The sequence below is a fragment of the Chelonoidis abingdonii genome, chromosome 9 (genome assembly GCF_003597395.2).
Source record: "Chelonoidis abingdonii isolate Lonesome George chromosome 9, CheloAbing_2.0, whole genome shotgun sequence".
NCBI lineage: Eukaryota > Metazoa > Chordata > Testudines > Testudinidae > Chelonoidis > Chelonoidis abingdonii.
In genome coordinates, this window is record NC_133777.1 from 66107140 (window position 1) to 66131673 (window position 24534).

A 24534-nucleotide genomic window follows, 5' to 3' on the forward strand; every position below is an offset into this window, starting at 1 on the left:
GAGGGGACGAGAGACCGGAGCCAGCCCCCTTCTCCCACAAGCCTCCGCGGCTTCTGCCCAATGTGACTCCGCTCAGCTAGGAACCGAAATTTCGTTCTCCCCCGCTAGCCCCGCCCGTGGAGACACGGCGCCGAATAGCGGGTACACCGCGCTTCGGTGCGGAGAGCGGCTGCTGCGCCCTTAGCAGCGGGGCAGGGCAACGGGTTGGGCCTGGTGTTTCTCGGCAGCGCTTCCCTCAAGCCCAGCGCCGGAAAGCTTGAGGGCCCGCAGGGACAGCCTCGCTTCCCCGCTAAAAGAAGCAGGGCCCATGGGGCAGCACTGTCCCCCGCACACTCTGTAAAGCAGGGGGGTACTAGGCCCGTACGGGGAACCGCGCTTCTCCCGTAGATCGGTAGGGTACGTAGGGGCAGCGCTCTCCCCCAGTGCAATCAGGAGGATACGAAGAGGTCTGCCCCCCTCCATGGACATCAGTGAAGCCCGTAGAGACAGTCCTTCTGCCCCCCGTTGCGTCACTGGAGCGCATCATTCAGGCCCCTCGTGGGGAGCACCGTTTCTCCAGAGACATGAAGGGGGCCTTGCAACAGGGTTGTGTCAAATGTGCATGAATGTAGGACCATGAAAAGCAGAAAAACTTGTTCTGGGGTCAGCTGTACTAGTTCTACGTCGATATGTCATTGTTTTCTCTCGAGTTGCTCCTAATTTACACTGGGGTGAGAGCCCAATGAGACCTAGAGTTCCCATGCTCTAAAACTACCTGCTAGACACTGATGAGGCAAAGCAACTACCCCAGACTGGGGATTCAAACTACCGCCCTCTTCAAAATCTCTGAAAATAATAATGCAAAATGCCTTATGTATATGAATTGATTAATCAATAGTAAGAAGCTAGTTTCTGTTCACCTTTTTTTGCTTGTTATAGAATCATTGAACTGGAAGGGACCTGGAGAGGTCATCTAGTCCTGTTCCCTGCACTCAAGGCAGGACTAAGTATTATCTAGACCAGGGGTAGCCAACCCATGGCACGCATGCTAAACGCGGCACGCAAGCTGTTTTTCAGCAGCACTCACTCTGCCTGGGTCCTGGTTACCGGTCCGGGGGGGCTCTGCATTTTAATTTAATTTTAAATGAAGCCTCTTAAACATTTTAAAAACCTTATTTACATACAACAATAGTTAAGTTATATATTATAGACATAGAGACCTTCTAAAAATGTTAAAATGTATTACTGGCATGCGAAACCTTAAATTAGAGTGACTAAATGAAGACTTGGCACACCACTTCTGAAAGGTTGCTGTCCTCAGATCTAGTCCATTCTTGACAGGTGTTTGTCCAACCTGCTCTTAAAAATCCCCAATTATGGAGATTGCACAACCTCCTAAGGCAATTTATTCCAGTGCTTAACCACTCTGACAGGAAGTTTTTCCTAATGTCCAACCTAAACCGCCCTTGTGCAGTTTAAGCCCATTGCTGCTTGTCCTATCCTCAGAGGTTAAGAAGAACAATTTTTCTCCCTCCTCCTTGTATCAAACTTTTAGGTACTTGAAAACTGTTCTCATGTCCTCTCTCAGTCTTCTCTTCTCCAGACTAAACAAACCCAGTTTTTTCAATCTTCTCTCATAGGTCATGTTTTCTAGACCTTTAATCATTTTTGTTGCTCTTCTCTGGACTTCCCCCAATTTGTTTACATCTTTCTTGAAATGTGGCGCATATTTAGCTTGTGATCCACTATGATCCCCAGATCCCTTTCTGCAGTACTTCCTAGGCAATCATTTCCCATTTTGTATGTGTGCAACTGATAGTTCCTTCCTAAGTGGAGTACTTTGCATTTATCCTTATTGAATTTCATCCTGTTTACTTCAGACCATTTCTCCAGTTTGTCCAGATCATTTTGAATTGTAATCCTATTTTCCAAGTATCAGAGGGGTAGCCGTGTTAGTCTGGATCTGTAAAAGCAGCAGAGAATCCTGTGGCACCTTATCGCTAAGCAGATAGTTTTTGGAGCTGAGCTGTCGTGGGTGATACATTGTCAGCGAGTGTGGATTTGCAGGGAGGAGAAACTGGTTCTGTAATTGGTCGTGTTATACGCTCATATGCAGGCAATGGCCCTTGCTATGCCAATCGGCACGGACAGTACTACAGACGGATAATGGACACAAATAGATATCGGAATGGCAATATACACAAAACTGTAGGAGATACTTCAACTCTCCTGCCCCCCCCCCTGGCAACTATAGCAGCTTTAAGGTGGCCATTCTGCAGCAAAAAACTTCAGGACCGACTTCAAGGGAATGCTGGCTTCAGTTATCTGGTAAATTTACACCATCAGTCTGGACCTAAACAAGACTGTGAATGGCTTGCCATTACAGAAACCAGTTTCTCTTTCCCTTGGTTTTCACCTCTGTTAGACGGGCCTTCCTCCTATTGACTACTTGTTATCTCTAGCTTAGCTTGCTGCTATATTACTCCTTGGAATTTCACTACCTGCATCTGACGAAGTGGGTATTCACCCACGAAAGCTCACGCTCCAAAACTTCTGTTAGTCTATAAGGTGCCACAGGATTCTCTCCTATTTTCCAAAGCACTTGCAACCCCTCCCAGCTTGGTATTGTCTGCAAACTTTATAAGTGTATTCTCTATGCCATTATCTAAATTATTGATGAAGATATTGGACCACATCTACCGCTTCCCCACATCCACAAGGCTCGTTCTCCTGTCAAAGAAAGCTATCAGGTTGGTGTGGCATGATTTGTTCTTGACAAATCCCCCATAATGCTTTCTTCTACTGACCAGGGAAGCAGACATTCTGCTAGTGCCTTTTCTGCTCCCCCCACATTACATTCTAAAAGCTAACTTATCCTTTTTTGTTATTTGTTAATAATGGCAAGAGTGTACTAGATGGTTCCTGGAGTGCCAGATCCAGGCAGCACCCTCCAATTCCCAACAGGACAGGTGGTTTGAAAACTGCAACTGCTTTCATGTAGCCACCAAGTAATACCAGCAGCCTTGCCAACTAGAGTCTTTTTCCTCTTTGTGTGAATCAAGAGGAGGGAACAGACCTCAAAATGTATTTGACAAGTTGTAGTACAAAGTCAAACAAAGCACTGAATCACACATTTGTATCACAGTGTAAAGTGTATGATCTTTTGAAAGATTATTGCTGAAATACAGGATAATATATTGATTTAATATAAGGTGAAGGACATTAGGAAGCACACAAAGGCTGTTCTTTAAAATAAAAGACAAACACCATGCTAATACATATTAGTGAGAAGAAGGGAAATTGCTTGATATGCCTGTATTGTGTATTTCATTATAATAACCCCCATTCCCTTTTTATATATGCTCTTCTTTACATAATTTACAAATCTCTTGACCAACAGATCTGTAGTCATATTTCCATATGTTCCAAATCTCATATGTCCTATTGTTCTGGAATTTTTCCTCCCTTAGCTTATACAAAAGGACTTCTGGCGTAATTGATAATTATTTATGTTATTTCAGTTGGTATGTGGTCCTTGGTTTTGTGTTGCTTGTGGGGTGTTTTATGAATCTGTTCCTGCTCTGGAATTTAATCTGGGATGTTGCCAGCTTATTTTGATTTATGATTTAGCTCATTCTTGATAATGTGCCCCTGCCTTCAGGCATGGATGCCTAGAAATTAAAGGTTAATAGTATTATAATGTGCTGACTGGTGTATGTATATTACTGACCTCTGTTTGACAAACTCAGAACTGCACAATGGTATTCATAGATCCTGATATTTCTAGTTATACTGTTGCTCAAATGTTAGAGATCTGAGTCCACTTGGAGAAGATGCCCTTGAATTCTCTCTTTCTGCAACCAGGTAATTCCCAGATGGCCGTGGATTTGGTTTGGTACATATGATCTGCTGGTTACTTCCTGCTCTTTCCCAGCAGGCAGGATTGTCATTAGATTTATGTTTTGTGTAATATTAAGCAACAGCTTTTCTGTTACTTCACAGATAAAAACTCTTTGATTTGGACAGAGCTATCTGCATGCCAGGACACAAAGCACTCTTGTGAAGACAAATGTAGGGTTTTGTCTGTTGGACTTTCAGAAACAGCCACTTACTTAGGTTCCTAAGTTTCTGGCAGCTCTTCAGGCCACCACCTTTTCATTGTACATGTCCTTCCTGGCTGGTTAAGGCCCAAGCTGCTGCTGAGGCTAAGATAACTTTTTTCCATCTGCACATGATATAAAGAACGAGATCTTTTCGTTTGGATGTCAATCTTGCTACACTTATCCATATCTTTTGTCTGTTGAGACTAGATTACTGTAATGCACGCTGCTTGAGGCTACAGCTTAAACCACTTAAGTCAGTGCAGAATATGAGTATCCACTTATTAAGATCATAATGAGAGCTCATAAAACCAGTGCTCCTCTATAAACTACACTGTCTGTTTTTAGGTTGAATTCAATATGTTTATCTTGACCTTTAAAGCCTTAAATGATTTGGGACCGGACTACTTGAGAGTGTGGTTCTTCTTATGCAATATTGCAACAACTAAACATGTAAGATTGACCTTGAAAAAAAACTGACTCATATAAATCCAATCCTGGAGATTTACAACTTCTTTGTGAGTGCACTGTGCAATACCTCAAGGTATATACCTGGAGGATGTAGAACTGAGCACATACCAGGGTTTACTCCTGTCCTAATTGCCAGATATAAAAAATACTAACAAGTGTTCCAAAGAGATCCTTTCTCGGAAAACACTATCACAGCAGGGACAGCCCTAACAAGCTTCAAGAAGAAAGGCAACCGAAATGAAAAGAATTGATTGAAGGAACACTAACAGGAAGCATGGTTGACCATTCGCAAGTTGAATAATGATCCGAAGAAAGTAGAGCAACACCACAACATCACAGCCAATCTGGTAACACATCAGCTTCTGTTCAATGGGAAGGCTTGAGCAAACAGCCTAAATATTAATTATACAGCAGACTGGTCTGGAAGAAGATCATTTCAACACACCATACAAAATAGATGAACTCAATGCCAGAATAAGTCACTTGAAAACCAGCAAAGCAGTTGGACTCAAAGACATATGCATGGAGCAGATTAAGCATTTTGGTCCTGCAACCAAGTAATGGGTATTATGCCTATGAATTAGAATACCTAAATTATGGTGACAAGCCCATGTAATAGCTCTATTGAAGCCAGGGAAGGATGCATCTGACCCAAAGAACTTGTGGCCAATATCACTTCTATGCCTAGAGCCTTGCAAATCCACGGATATCTGCATTTGCAGATATCCACAGACCATTTTTGAGAATTGCTGATTGGATGCAGATACAAATTTTGTATCCGCGCAGGCCTCTGTCTATGCCATCTCTATAAACTTTACCAACACCTCAATCTCCTCTGACTTCAGATTGAACAGCATCAATATCTGAACAAGCTGGATTTAGATCAGGAAAGTCCTGCACTGGCCAAATATTAAATATTAACCAGCATATAGAAGATGGATTTGAGAGAGGGATGATAACAGGCACTGTGTTCATAGACCTATCAGCGGCATACAATACAGTCAACCACCAAAACTTGCTTGCGAAAGTCTACGATATGACACAACTACCACCAAGTGCAGTTTGTCCGATCTCTTCTGGAGAACAGACATTTTTACTAGAACTGTGCAAGAAATGGAGCCACTGGAGATCAGGGCCAGCGCTTCCATTTAGGCAACCTAGGCGGTTGCCTAGGACGCCAGGATTTGGGGAGGGCGGCATTTTGCCATCCTTGGTGGCAATTCGGCGGCGGGGGGTCCTTCTGTGCTCCGGGTCTTGGGCAGCAATTGTGTGGCGGGTCCTTCACTCGCTCCGGGACCCGCTGCTGAAGTGCCCCGAAGACCGGGAGCGCGAAAGGACCCCGCTGCCGCAGAATTGCCGCCAACGACCGGGGGCGCGGAAGGACCCCTGCCTAGGGCACCAAAAACCATGGCGCCGCTCCTGCTGGAGATGACAACGGAATAGCCTCCCACAAGGCAGTGTGTTAGCACCTATCCTGACCAGTGACCAGCCCATACAAAGCAATACAAGGAGCTTTATATATGCCATAGTCTATGCATCATGTCACAGAAGATGGACTTTGCTACTGTCAAGAATAGAATGATGTGCACTGAGCAACCTCCCAACTTATTACAATAAGCACCAGCTTTGTGCTAACCCAGCCAAGACACAGGTGATAGCCTTTCACCTGCGCCATCGAGAAGCCAAGTGGAAACTAAATATCACCTGGGATGGAATCCCACTGGCTAATCACCTGAAACCTGTCTACCTGGAGATGACGTTGGACTGGCTACTTACCTTCAAAGCACATGTAAAGACGGTGAAAGGAAAAGTTAGTGCCTGTAACAACATCCTCCAAAAGTTGGTCACCTCAAAGTGGAGAGACAATTTAGCTACTTTGGAAACCACTGCTATTGTTTTGTGCTATTCCATAGCAGAGTATGCATGCCCAGTGTGGGAACGAAATTAGACCCTGTTCTAAACTACAGTTGTTGTAGAATAACAGGATGTCTAAAGCCAACACCAAAGGATAGCCTTTACTTACAACAGCTGCAAGGCACAACTGATGTTATGGAATGAAAGACTGTGCAAGTTAGATGCACTGAAATAGATCTGGAATCCCAGGAGGTCCTTCCCAGAGGGGCAGATACAGACTGGTCAACATGGTGATGCCTGAACCGCCTGTACATGCAAACTGACAGATCAACTACTAAAACAATCAAATGAGGCTACTCTAATGGCCCAAATATGTGAATATGGTGAGGTGCACACTATGAAGCACCTGCTCGTTTGCCGACTCTTTGGGGTGACCTGTATAAAGGAGGACCTTGCTGCAGTGATGGAAAGAGCCATTGTGTGTGCACAGTTCTGGAAAAACATCTAATTTGTGACAAGGACGTGAGAAGAAGCAGAAGTGAAACACTGGAATTCACTTATCCTGTTGGTCTGCCAGAGCCCAGGTTTGTCAACCTTCTGAGCAAACTGGAAGGCCCTCATGCCTCCTGCACAGTTAGAGAAGGGGTGGAATGAGGATTGGATAGTTTGTGGATGACTGATGTGAAGAGGGGATTGTTGTTATTCACCACAGGGGTTAGGCCACACTGCAGAAATTTGAATGACACTATATAATACTATCTATGTCAGGGCACTTATAGCCTTGTCGGATAGGTACCTTTTGGATTTTATGGATTGATATAGTAGGATAAAATAACAAATAATAATAGACATGAGCCTCTTGCTGAACAAATCAGTTACTCCAAATAACCGGAGTCACTATTCTGATGGACAATAGGGTGCCATAGGAAAGTGTGAATGTGGGGCGGGGGGGAGGGGCGGAATCTAGCACACCATAGAAACACCCACCAATAACACAAACCCTCAGAATAAAAAACCCAACACCTTCAGGATAAGGCGTTTTGCTTCCTCTGTTAATGTTTATTTTGTGTTTTCGCTGCATGGGTTTGTTGTGGGGGAGAGATCTGGGACTGACCTTGTTCGTGGCCCTTGTTCAGAGGAGACATGGAGTCATGCTTCCCTTTTCTGCAATTACATTGTATGTTATTAAGGCACAGAGCTGTCAGTCCTGGTTCGCTGGGAGAGAGGCCCTCTCCTTGGGAACTGATTTGCTTTGTCTTTCACTGAGATCCTACACATCACTGATGCAGACACTTAGAAAAAAACCCTCCTCCGCTCCTAGTGTCACATCAACCTCAAACTACGTCCTGCCCTGGGCAGGAGCCAGGGCGCAAAGCCAGACGCACAGGTGGGGAGGAGCCGGTGCTCAGGCGCTTGTCCGAACCCTGCTGGATGGATGTCTGGGCAGGGGCTTGCTCAGCACAAGTCCTGCCCAGAGCGCCCGGACCTGGGCGGGGAGGAGGCAGGGCTCCCCCAGAGCCCGGAAGGAAGGGAGACGTCTCCTTGTCCCGTGATAGCAGCCTACGGTCCCGGCCGCAGGCAACCCGCCGCTGCCTCTGCCTCTGCCGCCCCGCGAGGCCGAGGATGGCCTCGGACGCCCCCGCCACCCTCGCAGTCCAGCTGGCGGAGCAGCCCAGGTGGGTGGGTGTATGGCATGGAGCCGGGCCCGTTGGGAGAGCCGGGGCCCGGCCTGCGAGCTGGGCAACGGGCTGCCGCATCCAGCGGCCCCGGCACTAGCCGCTGCTGATGCTGGCCGCGGGCTGCAAAGCGGCTGCGTCTCCCCCGGGCTTTGCCGGGCAGTGGCCGGTGCGGAGGGCGCAGCAGCCTCCCCAGTGCCGGCTGTGTCCGGTCTCTCGTCTGTCCCGCAGTGACGGCAAGTGCCGCTGAAGGGCGCCAGATCCACGGCCCTGGATCCTGAAGCCTTTCATTTGTTCCCAGAAGGGTGGTCGGCCTCTAGGCATAGGTGCTGGAACTAGACTGGGGTGGGGGGTTGCTGTACCTGCTGGCTTGAAGTGGTTTCCACCCTATACAGGGTTTACAGTTTGGTTCAATGGCTCACAGCACCCCCACTATACACATTATTCCAGCACCACTGTTGGTAAGCACAAGCAGCCACTTGGGGAGCTACCCTGACTCTGATTTCCCTAACCAGCCCTTCCCCCAGAGTGGGAGGAAAGTCACCATTAGTGTGACCAGGCACCCTCAAACTGCTGCTAACCAGATGGAAAGGGAGATGTGCAATCCATCGTCTTTTTGAGAGACTCTGGCAGCAGAGCCATCAGTTCAGATCCCTCCCCCACTTCCAGATGGGAGAATAGAGGGAGAGGAAACTCATAACCAGTTCAGGTTTCCCCATCCCCTCTTCTGCTATGGCAGTGGGATGGCAACCCAGTCTTTGATCTTTCTCTCCTTCCCCCCTCCAAGCTCCAGTCCTGTCATCCCTAGGAATTCTGAACATTGTAAAGCCAACCCAAAAGGCAATGAAAATTTATTCCACATTACCTTCCTTTTCAATATTCCTTAACAGAAGAAGGATCACCTCTCTCCATGCCCCTGTGTATAAGGCCTGCTCTGTTTGGAAGTGTTATTAGGAAAGCTAAATCTCATTGTGCAGCAGAAGAATGCATGGGCAAGTCCCGTAAACCTTTGTACTTATGTTAGCATTCAGAGAAGAGGTGTGTTCTAAATTGTTCCTCCTCCAGTCAGATTACACTGTATTTCACTTAATTTTAATTCACATATAAAGGCCATTGTTTTCAAATTTGCCTGTGCAAAGCTGAGTTGTGTTGCTCAGCAACTCTGAAAAATCAGATCTGATTTAGATACCTAAATGGAACACCCATGCTTCAACATTTTGGCCAAAGTCTACAAATAGATGAGACTATTCTTGCTTACAAAACACATCTTGGGGTATGTCTACTCTTAAAATGCTACTGCGGCACAGCTGCGGTGTGGTAGTGCTTCAGTGTAGATATTACCTATGCCGGCTGGAGGGAATCTCCCATTGGCATAGGTAATCCACCTCACTGAGAGGTGGAAGAATTTTTCTGTCGACCTAGCGCTGTCTACACAGGGACTTAGGTAGGCTTAACTATGGGGCTCAAGGGGGTGGATTTTTCATATCCCTGACTGATGTAGATAAACTGACTTAATTTTCTAGTGTGGACCAGGCCTCTGAAAATAAATTAGTCAGTACAAATCAATCCCAGTTACCTCTGTTTGTTCTTAGGGTATGTCTACACTGCACTTCGTTAAAACGTGTGTTGCTCACTGGTGTGAAAAAACCACCCCCTGAATGACAAAGGTGATAAAGATGAAAAGCACAGGTATGGGCAGCGCTTTGTCAGTGGGAGACAGTCTCCCGGCGATGAAGCTGCCATCCATCTCTCGTTGGGGGTGATTTTATTTTGTCGCCAGGAGAGCTCTCTCCCAGCGACAAAGAGCATCTACACTGCATATTTTACAACAGCATGGTTGTAGCAGCACACCCGCACCATTGTAAGGTACGCCGTGTAGACATAGCCTTAGACACCAGTACCGCTATTAAAATAGCTCTAAGCCAAAGAGACATTCTGGATACAGACATACAAGGAAATACAAGCATCTCACATTAACATAATTTCTAGCATTCTGCCAGCAAACTTCCCCATGGACAGTAGGATTTTTGCAAGAGGCATTGTCATGATTAAGATCCAGAAAAGGGGTTGCGGAATGAGATGGCAAAATTTGCAGATGACAACAGGAAGATAGGCTAGTCAAGGCTAGAGAAAAGTGTGAAGAAATTAAGAAATAGACATGGGAAAATGAGAACATTTGGAGATATAACAGAATAATATTTTTCTTCAAGGCATAAGCCAACCGCCAGCTGAAGAGGGATAGGAAGACTCTTTCCCTCTGGACACACTGTCTATCAGGATGTTTCTTGCATATCCTTCCAAAGTATCAGGTACTGCCCACTTTCAAGACAGAATACTGGATTAGATTGACCACTGGTCTAATCTAGCATGGCAATTCCTATGTTTTTGTTTGTAAGCAATTAAAGTGCAGAAAGGTCTAATAAATAATTCACAACAGATGGCGATATCCTGTACAGCTTTATGACTAGAGAGTTCTTGATTTGCTAAAATATTTAGAATATAGATCAAGACCGTGATACAAAGTTTACAAAGGGACACAAACTAAAGTTAATCTAATGTGAAGTGTCATGACATTTTTTTTTCATTGCTACTCCTGCTCGCTTTTTGCATTGACTAAGTTTTAAGCTGCAGTCTAGGACATCCTTCCAGAGCATGCTACAGCATTTGTTCTTAGGAGAGGGGCTACAAAATACACTGAATTGGCTAGGTGCCTGGGAGCCACCCATTTCCTCAGAAACAGAAAGGTTGTTGAAGCAGCAGTGTAATAGCCATTTCATGGCATTATGTTTAAAGATTGTTTCTCCTTTATCCTTACTTGACTTCTTGCACTTCAGCTTTTTTAATTTGCTACTGATTCTGGATACTTCAGTTTTTGACAAATTTAAGACACATTAAAGTGCCCTGATTTTCAGAAGGGCAGGGCACCTCGATTCTGAAAATCACCTCCCTTTTAGGGATTTTTAAGTTGGGTGTCCAAACATTGATGTTGCTTTTGAAAATGTAGGAATTATCACACTGTCTGGAGTGGTTCATGACCATTAGTGCCAACCTCAGGGCAGACTGTCAAGAAGCAGGAAAGAGATCCCAAACTGGTTCCGTGTTCCATAATTAGATTTCACCAACCCAATAACAAGTGTGAACTCCTGAAACATTATAAGACTTTTACCATGGAGTCACAGACAGTCCCCTTCAGCATTCCAGTCTATCTTGCCACCCAGGCAAGCTGGACTTAGGCGTGGTCTACACTAGAGAGTTAGGTCAACGTAAGACAGTTGCATACACTATAATCAGGGCCAGCGCTTCCATTAGGTGGTTGCCTAGGGTGCCAGGATTCGGGGGACGGCATTTTGTGCGCTCCCCATAGGGCGCATGGGAGCTTCCAGTTCCACTCCCGTTGCGCTGCCGAAGAGGGACCTTCTACCGATGTGCCGTGGAAAACAGCGGCAGGCAATTGAGCAGCTCAATGACTGCTGCTGTCGCCTGCGGCATTTCGGCGGAGGGTCCTTCGGCGGTGCGATGGGAGCAGAACCTGAAGCTCCTGTGCGCCCCATGGGGAGCGCACAAAATGCTGCCCCCCAAATTCTGCCTAGGGCGCCAGAAACTCTGGTGCCGCTCCTGACTATAATGTCCTCCTGATGACTTAATGCACCTGCTACGCCGACCTAATAACTACTCCACGTCCACAAGAGGTGGAGTACTTAGGTCAGTGTAGTTGCTTACATTGCCTGTTGCTGCCTTTGACATCCTGAGTTGGTACGGATGCGCAGTGCTGGCAGAAGGAGGGTAGTGTGATCATGAACAGCCAATTTCACAGGCACTAGCTTCTTCCAGACCCCAGGGGTGCATGGATTTCCTGCGTTTTCCAATGTATTCTTTCTAAAGGATTACAACCTGCCTTTCAGATTGCTGAAGCTGAAGAAGATATTTATTTCTAAATTTGGATCGGCTCCCAAGTTTTATGCTCGTGCACCAGGGCGAGTCAACTTAATAGGTAAAAGGAGAATATTATTTTCTTTAAATTTATGGCAAGTTCCAAACATACAACGTAACTGACTGTGTTCTCTTTATTTTTGGTCAAGGGGTGCCTGTGCTTGACATGAAGTCATTAATGGGAAGGAGAAAATATTACTTCATCAGCTTTTAAGTGCATATTATTACAACCTGTAGTTCACATTAAGGTCACAATTTCAGGACAGCATCTTTATTCACAACCTGCTTAATTTTATATTTTAAGTACCATCTTGAATAGGGATGGACTTAAGGACATAAGTACTTTTCTGAATCAGTGCCTAAAAATGTCTTTCCCTGTCAGGTTGAGGGCTCATTTCCCTACCATGTTTCTGCAGCTCAGTCTCAGGCAGGTCTGGGATGCAGTTGAAATTTGTAACATGGTATCATGAAATTGACCCACATCTTTTCTCACCACCACAGTTCAAATCTTCAGACATGGTGATGCATCCTGGCACAGAGTACTACATTTTGATGAGAGCTGCCATAGTTTTCCCTCCCTTATTCTATAGAAATTCCACACAGTTGAGCCCATAAGCGTTCTTGTGGCTACTCTCTGAACCCTCTCCAATTGATGAACATCCTGCTTGAATTGTGGACATCAGAGCTGGACACAATATTTCAGCAGTAGTTGCACCAGTGCCAGACGTAAAATAACCTCTCTACTCTGACTTGAGATTCCCCTGTTTATGCATCCCAAGATCGCATTAGTCCTTTTGGCCACAGCATCACACTGGGAGCTCATGTTCAAAAGATTATCTGCCATGACCCTCAATTTTTTTCAGAATTACTGCTTCTCGCATCCTATAAGGATGGCATACATTCTTTGTTTCTAGATGTACACATTTATGTTTTGCTGAATTAAAGCATATATTGTTTGCTTGTGCCAAGTTTACCAAGCCATCCAGATCACTCTGTATTAGTGACCTGTCCTTTTCATTATTTACCACTCCCCCAATTTTTATATCATTTTCAAACTTTATCAGTGATGATTTTATGTTTTCTTCCTGGTCACTGGTAAAATGTCAAATGGCACAGGGCCAAGAACAGATTACTGAAAGCCCCACTAGAAATACACCTACTTGATGATGATTCTCCGTAGACAATTATATTTTGAGATCTACCATTTAGCTAAATTTTAAATCATTTAATGATGTCATGTTAATTTTATATCATTCTACTTTTGTTTCCATCAAAATGTCATGTAGTACAAGTAAAACATCTTACAAAAGTCTATTATATTGTCTTTATCGAACAAACTTGTAATCTCATCAAAAAAAGATACCAGTTTAGTTTGACAGGATCTATTTTCCATAAAGCCATGTTGATTGGCATTATTTATATTACCCTCCTTTAATTCTTTAATTAACTGACTCCTGTATCAGCCGCTCCATTATCTTGCCCAGGATCAATGTCAGACTGACATACTTATAATATTGGCACAACATTAGCTTTCTTCCAGTCTTCTGGAACTTCCCCAGTGTTCTAAGACTTACTGAAAATCAACATTAATGGTTCAGCAAGTTCCTGAGCCAGCTCTTTTACAGTTCTTGGATGCAAGTTATCTGGATTTTAATGATTTTAAAATGTCTAACTTTAGTAGCTGCTGCTAAATTTTATCATCCTATGAGGATACTATATTATCTGTTATTTTCCCAAATGCAGAACAGAAATATTTATTGAACAGTTCTGCCTTTTCTGCATTATTATTAATAATTCTATCATTTCCATCTAGTAGTGGACCAATACTATTGTCAGGATTCTTTTTGTCCCCAATATACTTAAAAACTCTTTATTGTCCTTAACTCTGCTAGCCCCCGATTTCTCTGGGTGTTCCTTTGCTTCCCTTATCTGTTATCTACAATTCTTAGCTTCTGATTTATATTCTTGACTAACAACTTGCATTAGTTATAGTATCATTATTGTTTTTTATCACTTCCTTCACTTTCCTTGTAATCTAGGTCATTTTTTTTAACCCATAAGGCCTTCGTCCTCAATTGTGGGCTTTTGGGGCATCTAGTAAAGTGTTCTTAAACAAGGATTATTCCAAAATGCTGTTAATTTTCTGTTGCTATGTTGTTGTTTTCTAGGAGAACATATAGACTACTGTGGATATGCTGTGCTCCCTATGGCTATAGAGCAAGACATACTTATAGCTGTTGAACCTGTAAACACTCAAGTTGTCCAACTAGCCAATACAAACCCTTTGTACTTGTAAGTATTTATTTATTTCTTATACTAATTTATAATGCACTCATCATCTAATTGCACCACAGTTGCAGGATAAAGTTATAAAAGCCAAGTTTAAACCAATGTAAGTGTCTTCAGAAGTGCAGCATCTCTGTGCAGACAAATCCTACTGTGCCACCTACTGAAGCACCAACAGTACTTCCTTTAGAAACCAGGTGCTGCTTGAAATGTTCCCTTCCAGACACTGGCTCAACCTGACGCTGTTTAGCTTGTGAAATCTGACAGGCTCACAGCATGCGATGATATACTTAAAGATTAATTATATAAAATGGTATAGCAAAGGTGTGTGTGAATTTCTATAAATACTACAACAACAGTTTTCTCAGTGGTGCAAAATCTAATCAGATGGAATGTCCCTGGTTCTAGTTACGATATATATACTGTCTGAGAGGGTGAGGTTTACTACTTCTCTCCTCCACCTCTCTGTTCAGGTTTCCCCAGCACAACACGTCTCTCAGAAGGCCGCTTTGGCCTACAGAATTCAGAAACCTTTTCCTTGCAGGTTTGATTGTTGAGAGGGAGGGATTCCAGAATTAAAATAGGCCTGTTGTTTAAGTTGATTACCACTCTCCTTACATTCAGATGCTACATGACTTCTAGGGCCATGTTATATTCGCAGGGGAAAAGCTGTTTTGATAGGTGCTGAATGAAGCAGTGACAGAAAATTTAAGCATTTTAACTAGACTGGTCTTTGAGCCAGGGCTTGGCACAGCAAATAAGAACTTAAATAGCCCCCTATTAAAACAAGTACAATTGAAACTAAACCTGGAATTATAGTTCTTGAATTAAAATACATGCACAATCAATATATTTTTGTAGCTCTTTTGGCTTCTGTTTGAACTCATATGGTTTTGGCTTAGGAGAGCTTTCTGCATACAACAGACAGCATCTCCGCTTCACTGTGGTCCTCCAGGTTAAAAGCAAAAAGGAATATATCTTTCAACACTTTTGAGCATTTTGCTATCAACAATTGCCTTTGAGCTGCTGTGTCTCTTTTACCAATCTATCACAGAGCTAGGGTTTATGCACATGCTGAATGAAAGGCATGTGTCCTTTGCTAATGAGGGATAACCACAAGTCTCCATAGAGTTAGCCTTTCTTAGCTCAACCTTGAATTTACAGACTGCTGAAATGTTTCACAATGTTTCAAACCTGTTTCACCCTGGAGAGTTCATTTAAACTTTTAGGAAAGTGATAACAGAACAAGTTGCAAAGAGTTACCTTTTCAGATCGTAAAAGCTTCTCTGCTGACAAGGTGTCCTTTGATATCAGTTGGACCAAAGGACTATTCAAAAACTGTGCAACCTTTTGAGGTTTCACTAGTCTAATGCCACCATAGTCTCTATCCTCTTATTCTTTACTATCTTGACCAAACTTCAAAGGAATTGGGGAAATACTACAGGATAACAGTCATCAGCTAGGTATCTGTCTCATGGCACAGTAGGAAAGCCTTGTATTCAGGAAATCAAAGAGTCATTAGTAAAGAGTTCCTAAACTTCAGATAACAGACTGAAGCTTCAGTAGACAAGGTGATGAAATCCTGCTGCAGAGAGCCAAATTATCCAGAAGAAACAAAATTTAAATAGCATTTAAGAAAAACAAACAAACAAAAAAAACCTTCAACCACATGGACATTTCTCACTGCACGAGCTAGCTCCTCTGTACTTTATATACAGATATATGAATTCTGGAGTCTAACTTTGCAGCAGAGGTTAATTTTCCCAAGCATTCTCTGACAGTGTCATCATGGATTAAAGAGAGAGAAAGAATGTTTTGATCAATCTGTGTCATAAACAGAAAAATTGCTAGTGACAGGTCAAATATATTGGATGGTGTGTGCATGAGTAAGGTGCCTTAGCTGTGCATGTGGCAAGGACAGAAGTATGTTCAAGAAGCTGGCTGATTTGGGTGTGCCATGACAAACCTACTGAGCGTTCATTGTAACGCTTTTGTCCACACTGAGTATGTCTACACAGCATTTTGGAGCAAGTGGGAGCAAGCTGCTCAGCTGATGTCAACAGACATGGTCTAGCAGGGCTCATACTGCTCTAAAAATAACCGTATAGACACTGTTTTGAACTTGTGGCTTGGACTGGAGCTTGGGCTGCATTTTGGAGCAAACAGGAGGGAGTCTCCCAAGTCTGTCAACCCCATCTGGGAGGCTCACTCTCGCTTTCTCCAAAATGCTGTGTAGACATCGTCAGTCCTTCTATTTATATACATGGACATCACTTTCCAGTATACTGTGCTTCCGAAAGTTTGAGTTTTAAAGGTGACCTGCAAATAAAACTCATAAGCTTCACTTTAGCAATGAGGGGGAAATTCTGCTTCCTCCTCCTTGACTGCAGAGGTTCTTACCTGCACCTGAATCATTGTGGGGGAACAGTATTCTAATGCACTGTTTATGTGAACCAGATGTTCTTCAATTTCCCCAGCTATGACCAAAGCCAGTAGCAAGAGAATAGAGAAAAGAATAGTGGTTCTGCTCCTGCAAGGTACCATAGACTTCAATGAGTGTTTAGGAAGCCAATCAACTCCTTAGAGACCCTCAGTACCTTGCAGTTTCAGGCTCAGACTGAGTATCCTCTAAATAAGAGTTTAGCTCTGTAATTGGTAAGCTACAGAAGTGCAAAAACCACTGCAGCTAAAACAAGAATCAAATTGCTCAAAGGAGTCCTAAGAAATGGTTTCAGTATTGATGTAATTTTTAGAGTAGCTTTAAAACGTCAAATCTTTGTAGTGTCATTGTTCATTTTACAAATAGGCTCCCCCCTTTTTATTTAAACTATATTGTATCAAGCTTGGCAAGGACTTATGCCTCTGTGACACTTAGCAAATAAAAAAGCCAACCTCTCTTGTATTTCCTGTTTGAGGAGGTTTCAAAAATTAGCATTGTGCACTCCAAGAAGTCGTAATTTTCCTTTACCCCAACAGCCAGGAAATGTAACCACATACTTTTTACTGTTTTGCTTTGTCATATAAAGAATGAAAGGTACAAAAAAAATATGATAGATGTTTATTTTGGAGATAAATGGACTTCAAATCTACTTCCCGTGACAGACAACAACAACTTAGCCACACTGATTGTCATCCCTGTTTTTTGGGAGGCTTATCCAGAAAACAAATTTAATGGCATGCTTCTTATCACTCCAGATAAACATTTTCTCTTCTGTTGTTCAGATAGCTTAGCTTTTTGTGTGTGTTCAAAAGTCATGAGTGATGGGGCTTTCACCTCTTTCTCTAGGAGACTATTCCACATTCTGATAGATCTCAAACTGGAATATTTTTCTTATATCCAGCCTGAATTTCCTCTATCTTAATCTCATCTCATTGCTTCTACTTAAACCCTCTGTACCACCCTAACTAACCACCCTCCCCATCTTGGTGTTAACTGTCTACAAATATTTTAATGTTGCCTTTCTCACAAGGGCCCGTTAAATGGTACTGTTGTGTATAGTTGAGCTTGAAATCATAACAGATTATACATCATGTGGCAAGCTATGTTCTTCCTTTTAATGTTAACCTTTCCAAAATGCTGTAAAGATTGAATTCAATTAATGTTGGACTTAAAGACACAAATGAAAAAATAAAGTTAGTGAATTCTATGCATGAGAGCTGAAACTGTAACCTTGGTTAGAACCAGGTCATTCATTCCAGACTAGAAATGCAGTGACCAAGTACAATGCTAGCAAAGACTCTGAAAATCTGGTGCCATTGCTGGGAAAAGACTCTTCAAAGAGGGAGCAGAGCTTCTGCCGCTGTTTCATGCCAGCCAGGAAACTAAGGGCTTATCTACACAAAGAATTTGTGCCTCTTTAACTGTGCGGGTCTAGTTAAAGTGGTACAAACTCCCCTTTGTCGTTATATTAATATATAAGTGTTTTATACCAATAATGGTGTTCCTCTGTGGCAGTGTTTCCCAAACTTGGGACGCCGCTTGTGTAGGGAAAGCCCCTGGCGGGCCGGGCTGGTTTGTTTACCTACTGCATCTGCTGGTTCAGCCGATCGTGGCTCCCACTGGCCGTGGTTTGCTGCTCCAGGCCAATGGGGGCTGCTGGAAGCAGTGCAGGCCAAGGGACGCAGGGGATGGTTTAAAGAAATGACTTGGGAAAGGTGAAATTAAAGACGTGGTGCAAAGGATACAAAGGGATCTGTAGTATAAGGGGCACCTATTCCAGTATGGAGAGTGCAAAACCCGCCTTCCTTCTAATAGAAGAATGAAGAGGAACCTATGAGTTGAAACCCACTCCTCACAAGGGAGCATTGGACCCTTTGGATCCATGTTTTATAGTCCTGCCAGTACAAACTACACTTTATTTTATACACTACTTGGTGGCATTTTCCCTCTTGATGCAGACACCTAACTTCTAGCAGTGTTAATTGGAGTAGTGCACCTGTGTCAAGCCCCTTCTGCACTACTGATTAATTTTAAATTGATTCAATAGAGACTTTTGACCAAGTTATTTCCATTATGCTGCTTTAATTTTTATCTAATTTAGCAAAATTCAGGAATATAATCCAAGATAATTCAGGAATATAATCCAAAATTCAGGAATATAATATATTCCATGTTTCTATAGCTGCAGAATTTGCTATGGAATTTGTTTTATCCACTTGCCACAGAATTATGGTTCTGAAACAAAATTTTCCTCTTTTAAGAAAATTGTATTTCTAGCCCTTACGGTTATGAAGGCAAACCTGAAAATGTGAGCTGCGTTCTTCCTGAGTCCTTAGACAGTATGAGTAGCAGAATTGTTCAGCTAATGCTTTATTGCCTTCCACGCCTCCTCAGTTTCCAGCACCCTAATGGTACGTCTACAGTGCATCTTGGAGTGAGACTTGAGCTAGTGTGCTAAAAATAGCAGTATGAGTGTTGTGGCTTGGGCTCTCAAGCCAACCCAGTCCCCTAGGCTTGAGTGCCTAAGCTCCAGCCTGAGTCACAGTATCCATATTGCTATTTTTAGCATACAGGCTCAAGTCCCACTAGCACAAGCCTATCTAGCATGAGTCTCATAGGCTTGCTCCCAGCTGGGGTGTAGATATACCCTAACTGTGCCCCAAAATCTCCACCTTCCCTGTGACATCTTTGGTGATGCCATTAGGCATTGTACACACAAAAATTTGCAGCACATTGAAAACTGAAAGTGAGGGGGGCAATGTAACTAAATTGAATTTAATATTGAAATATATAATTCAGGGTATCTGTATTGATTTTGTGTTTCATATTCATATTTAGTTCATTAAAAACCTTTCATTTGTTAACAGATATGAAACTGCTGCAGAGTTCAGGGTCTGGTGCAAAATTTAGCTTCATTTTGCTGAGGGCCTTGGTTATAATCCACTTGGCACTATTTAAATAATGAAAATCTTAATACACATAGGTAGGGTGCTGTGCCAGGGTTCACACCAGCAGCAGCCTTTTGGCACTGTGTGGAAGGTCAGGGATGGGAGCTGCTTCCAGCCGCAGGGGATCGGGGGGGCGGGTGAGGAATGAGCTAGCCCATGTCTTTACAGAGCTCATCTCTTCTTCTTTCTCGTCACCCTCCCTCCCTGTGGCTGGAAGCAGCTTTTCCCTTCCTGCCCGCACAGTGTTGAAAGGCAGTTAACACCTCCAGGCTGCTGCTGGCCACTGACATAACCCCGCTGCCTCCTGTCCTGTCTCCTCTCTCCCACACCCCAATACAGCGCAGGCAGGAAGGAATTAAGCCCTAAGGATGCATTGTGCACCAGGGAAGGTGCTTAGGGGATGGAACAGCCCCACACCCCCTGGAGACAGGACCCAGGGTGGGGAAGAGGGGGGGGGTAAAAAGGGTTCTAAGCTCCTGTCCCGTGGGCTGCTGTGGAGCCTGCAGGTTTGGGGCTTGAACAGGCTGGGAAAGAGTTTAGCTGAGAGGAGGAGAGACTTCCCCATGCCAGTGCTGCGTAGGGTGACCAGACATCCCGATAAAATCGGAACCATCTCAATATTTAGGTGTTTGTCCCGCATCCCGACCGATCTTTGGTCGGGATGCAATTTGTCCCAATATTTCATTCCGCCGACAGCACTCGCCTTTTTCTTTTTTCGCTCTGCTGATGTTTTCTCCCTCTCATCTGGTCACCCTAGTGCTGCATGGGGCTTTGGCACACGCAGGGCTCAGCCCCTCCTGGCCAGTGCCCTGAGCCAGAGAGTCTTGGACTGGCCCAGTCAGAGGCAGTGGAGGAAGGAAGGAGCCTGCTGGCCAGGCTGTTGGTGAGCTGAGCGCTCCGACCAGGGGCTGGTTCTCCGCACAGCAGTGGTAGCGGCAGAGCTTAGGCGGAAAAGAGGGGCAAAGGGGTAAATCAGGGAGAGGACAGCGAGAGAGGGGGCATGTAAAGGGCTGATGGATGGGCAGCAGAAAAGACACGTAACCAGCCACAGCCTGACACCTGCCCGTATTCACCAGCCACTACTACTCGCAGCGTGCAGCCAATGCCAGCCAGAAATGGGAGGGAGGGTGGGGCCTTGCCAAGAGCCCGCATGCAGCATGGGCTGCACTGATGGACCAGCAGGGGGTTGCAGTTGGCCCTGTGCACTGCATCTTCACCTTGCCACTAGCACCCCCATCATTGGCCACCGGATTCCCTCATTCACTGCTGGTGGGCGGGCGGCTGGCAAGCAAGGATCCGGCCAACAGCAGGACCCACCAGTACTGATGAGGGGGAGGTGGGGGAAGAGAGACAGAAAATACGGCACAATTTGTCCATTTTTAAGAAAAAGTCGGGACACCTGCAGGAGGGCTTAAATATGGGACTATTCCTTTAAAAACGGGACATCTGGTTACTCTGTACAGAGGTATCTTCAAAAGGATGCTTTTTTGTTATAAGTTATATATTAAAAAATACAAATGTTCACACCTGTTCTGTCACTGATAACTTAGAATATTAAAAAGAAAGAAATAAAATTGCATTTGTGTTTTAATATTTAGAGTATGGTAGATGTTTTTTAAAAATGAAACCAATCCCCTTATTTCATTTTTCTCAGCATTGCCAGAAAATGCACTAGTCAGTTTCCTTTTCTGGTTATAGCACAACGTTGCAATATTTGGGATGCAAACTTTGCAGGTAATTTGTTTGTTTTAAACAGCTGCGTCCATGGGAATGTTTTAAAAGGCATGAAAACATTTTTGGTGTTCAGTTTCATAGTTTGTTTTTACAAAGCCTAGTTTTGGGGCCAGATTTGATATATTAGCAATGTTTCTATTAAACAGCTTTTTTGTACAGTTGTTGAATAAGGTGGAAGAAGAGCCAGAGGAAAAGGACATAATATGTATTGTATTAAAAAAATGTCCCAGGCAAAATGTAAATGTTGCTGTTTCATCAGCAGATGGCAGCAATAAGCCATGGAACTAAACAGTACTGACATTTTTATAGACTGTGTTATATCTGTTTTTGCAGGGACTTCAGTACCAGTATGAAGAACATTCACATTAACAAAACCAAACCTGTGTGGCACAACTACTTCCTATGTGGACTGAAAGGAGTTCAGGTAAACCAAATTCATTTAACACATTTGTATTATATGGGCTACCTTTTAAGATTAAAATATAATGTGAGTGTATATTATATAATGTCCTATTACACTCATTTATAAAATATATTATTTAATAGGGCATTATTCACTCATACAACTTCATAATTTGTAGCTGTCTTTTGTATCCTGTTAACTAAAGTACTTTTTTATATTTATATTAAAATTTGTAAAATATTTTTGTTTTGCTTGTATGAAAATATATGCAGGATATAAAACCCACATTAGATTTATTATATACATTATTATACGGAACAGTGGATTAATTTTGTGGGATCACGATCAGACTCATTGACTATTTCAGTTCACATTTTTCTGTTTTAAAGTTAGACACATTGCTGAACAGAACCACATGCTTAAGGTTTATTTGTAAAAGGGGGCTGTAGGTTTGGAAATATGGAACCTAACATAATAATTTCTTCCCTCCTCCCTGTTCCTCAAGTGAAGACTATTTTAAAATGTAAATAATTCCTAGGAGTATTGGAAAGCCATACAGACCCCTCCTCCCCACTGCCCCAGTGCATGAGAACCAAATAGTGAAATTGACTGGTCCTATTGCACAGGCTAGGCACAAGGAAATACAACCCCCTCCCCAAAACAAAACAACAACAACAACAACAAAAACATTGATAAAGCAAGCAAAATAAATTAGTTTTTAAAAACAGTTTCAGTTGCAATAATCTGCTGCAAACAATTAGCTGTGCAGGCTTTTCAATGCACGTCTTTGGGGTGGGATTTTCAAAAGCTCATAACTCAGTTAAGAGCTAGGTACTATTGAAAGTCATTGTACTCCTGACTCACTTAGGTGTTTTTGAAAGTACCACCCTTTTATCTTAACTATGCCTGTTAAAAATCATACTTGATTCAGAACAAAACAACAGCTCTTTCTTTATTAGGCTGAGAAAAAAAATGTACTATGAGTACATCTACTTCTGTCTGAAACTTTGACAGAACGGTGAATGTTCAGTTCAGTAGTTCATTTAGCACCTTTAAAACGTGTTATACTATGCAATCATAGTAACAAACTGTTCTCTTTATGATCTAAAATTCCTAAGTCATTGCCCTATATGTTTCAAGCCCCAATCAGTGTCTCCTGTTTGCCCTGATGTGAATATTTTCAATCTCCGAATTGCTCCACAAGTAAAACATTCATTTAATTTGTATTTACTTTGGCAATTTATGATAGTTTTCTTTACAGTAAAATGGCTTAGAGAAACAAGACTTAAGTGGTCCTACATATTTTGGGGTTTGCTTTTGATAGTTATATCTTAAAAACAATTTTTTTAAATTGAAGGTTAATATGCAAAGCAGATTTGTATATTCTAACGCTGGCAGAAAATAAGCATAAATGCTACAGACTCTTAAGAAACATTCAAATGCAAATGCTAAGAGGGTCCAAGGGGATAATCTGTTTATATGAAATTGAATTGAATGTTATCCTTTTGGGATAGAACTATTGCAGAACCTGGCAAAGTCCATTTTCATTTCTGAAACTGGAGTAAGTTTTTTTATTTAAACATTGCGTGATAAGTTTGCAAGTCTGATTCAGATTGAAGACAACTCTGTGGACGAGTTTCTGGTTAAATATATCACTCAAGTGGTTTTTTAAACAAGCTTGTCTGATGTTCTGCATGAAAGGACATTGGCAGCAATAGCATTTCAATTAATTTGCTTGTATTTCTGGAAAGGGAATTTTTAGATAATTTGTAGCAATGAAGAGACACATTCAACAAGATCTGTTTTCTTATGTGCTGCATGAACTCTGCCCGTATTGCCTACAGTTGGCTTTATTTCAGGAACAGTCATAGATTTTTTTTGTACGAAAAGATGGGAGCTTTTTTCTGAGAAATGTTGACATTTCTCAGGTCATTGTGACAGTTATGTAAATCTGTATTGGCACAATGACGTATATGTATTTATACAATTTATGTGGGTGATATTTTGGTTGGTACAATATGTTGTTTATTTTGAACTAAAGTGGGCTAGAGATTATATAAAAATTGTTAAGCAATAAGAGAACTAAAAGGTTTAAAAATGTAAGAACAAAATACAATCTACAGATCGTGTTTTGGGATCCACGAATGAAAGTTTATATATATTAATCTTGTGTGTGTGTACACGCACACAATCACATTTTGAGTCAGAGGAAAATCTCTGAAGTTATCCCTTTGCTTTAAATATAAATAGTAAGATAGCAGTCATAAAAAGCAGAGCAGCCTCACATAAGCTCATAACTTTAGAGTTAGAAAACGTCCTTTCTTGTACAAATATTTCTCATATCACACTATCTACTATTATTTACAGTATACATATAATTAATGTATAGGCTTTCTACCAGGTGACTTCATTATACTATATATGTAGCAGAACCAAGGCTATAATATCCATCTATTTTTTTCCAAGCTGCTAATACAACTTTATACAAACACAATTAATATTAACCACAAGTGGTGAGAATGTAAGCCAAAACAAGAATAGATTAAAGAATATTTAGATATTCAAGTTGGCACCCTAACTTCGATACCTGGAAAGATGCTAGAACAAATTATTAAACAATGAATTTGTAAGCACCTGGAGGAGAATAGGGTTATAAGAAATAACCAGCATGGATTTTTCAAGAACAAATCATGTCAAACCAACCTAATTTTTC

The 24534-nt window shown here is 42.5% G+C and overlaps 1 protein-coding gene across 3 annotated transcripts in view; it reads left to right on the top strand.

Moving 5' to 3' along the window:
• Window positions 1-7906: 7906 nt before the first annotated feature.
• The window catches only part of GALK2 (galactokinase 2), a 63058-nt gene continuing 46430 nt past the window's right edge, over window positions 7907-24534 (top strand). Inside the window, exons 1-4 of one of the 3 annotated variants that reach the window (XM_032763045.2) lie at window positions 7997-8080; window positions 11983-12071; window positions 14179-14302; window positions 21752-21842. In XM_032763045.2, coding sequence (XP_032618936.1) covers window positions 8028-8080; window positions 11983-12071; window positions 14179-14302; window positions 21752-21842 — 357 coding nt within the window. In that variant the 5' untranslated portion in view covers window positions 7997-8027. Of the gene's footprint in view, window positions 8081-10370; window positions 10390-11982; window positions 12072-14178; window positions 14303-21751; window positions 21843-24534 lie in introns of those variants that run through there. The other 2 variants (XM_032763053.2, XM_032763035.2) reach the window with 2 other exon arrangements.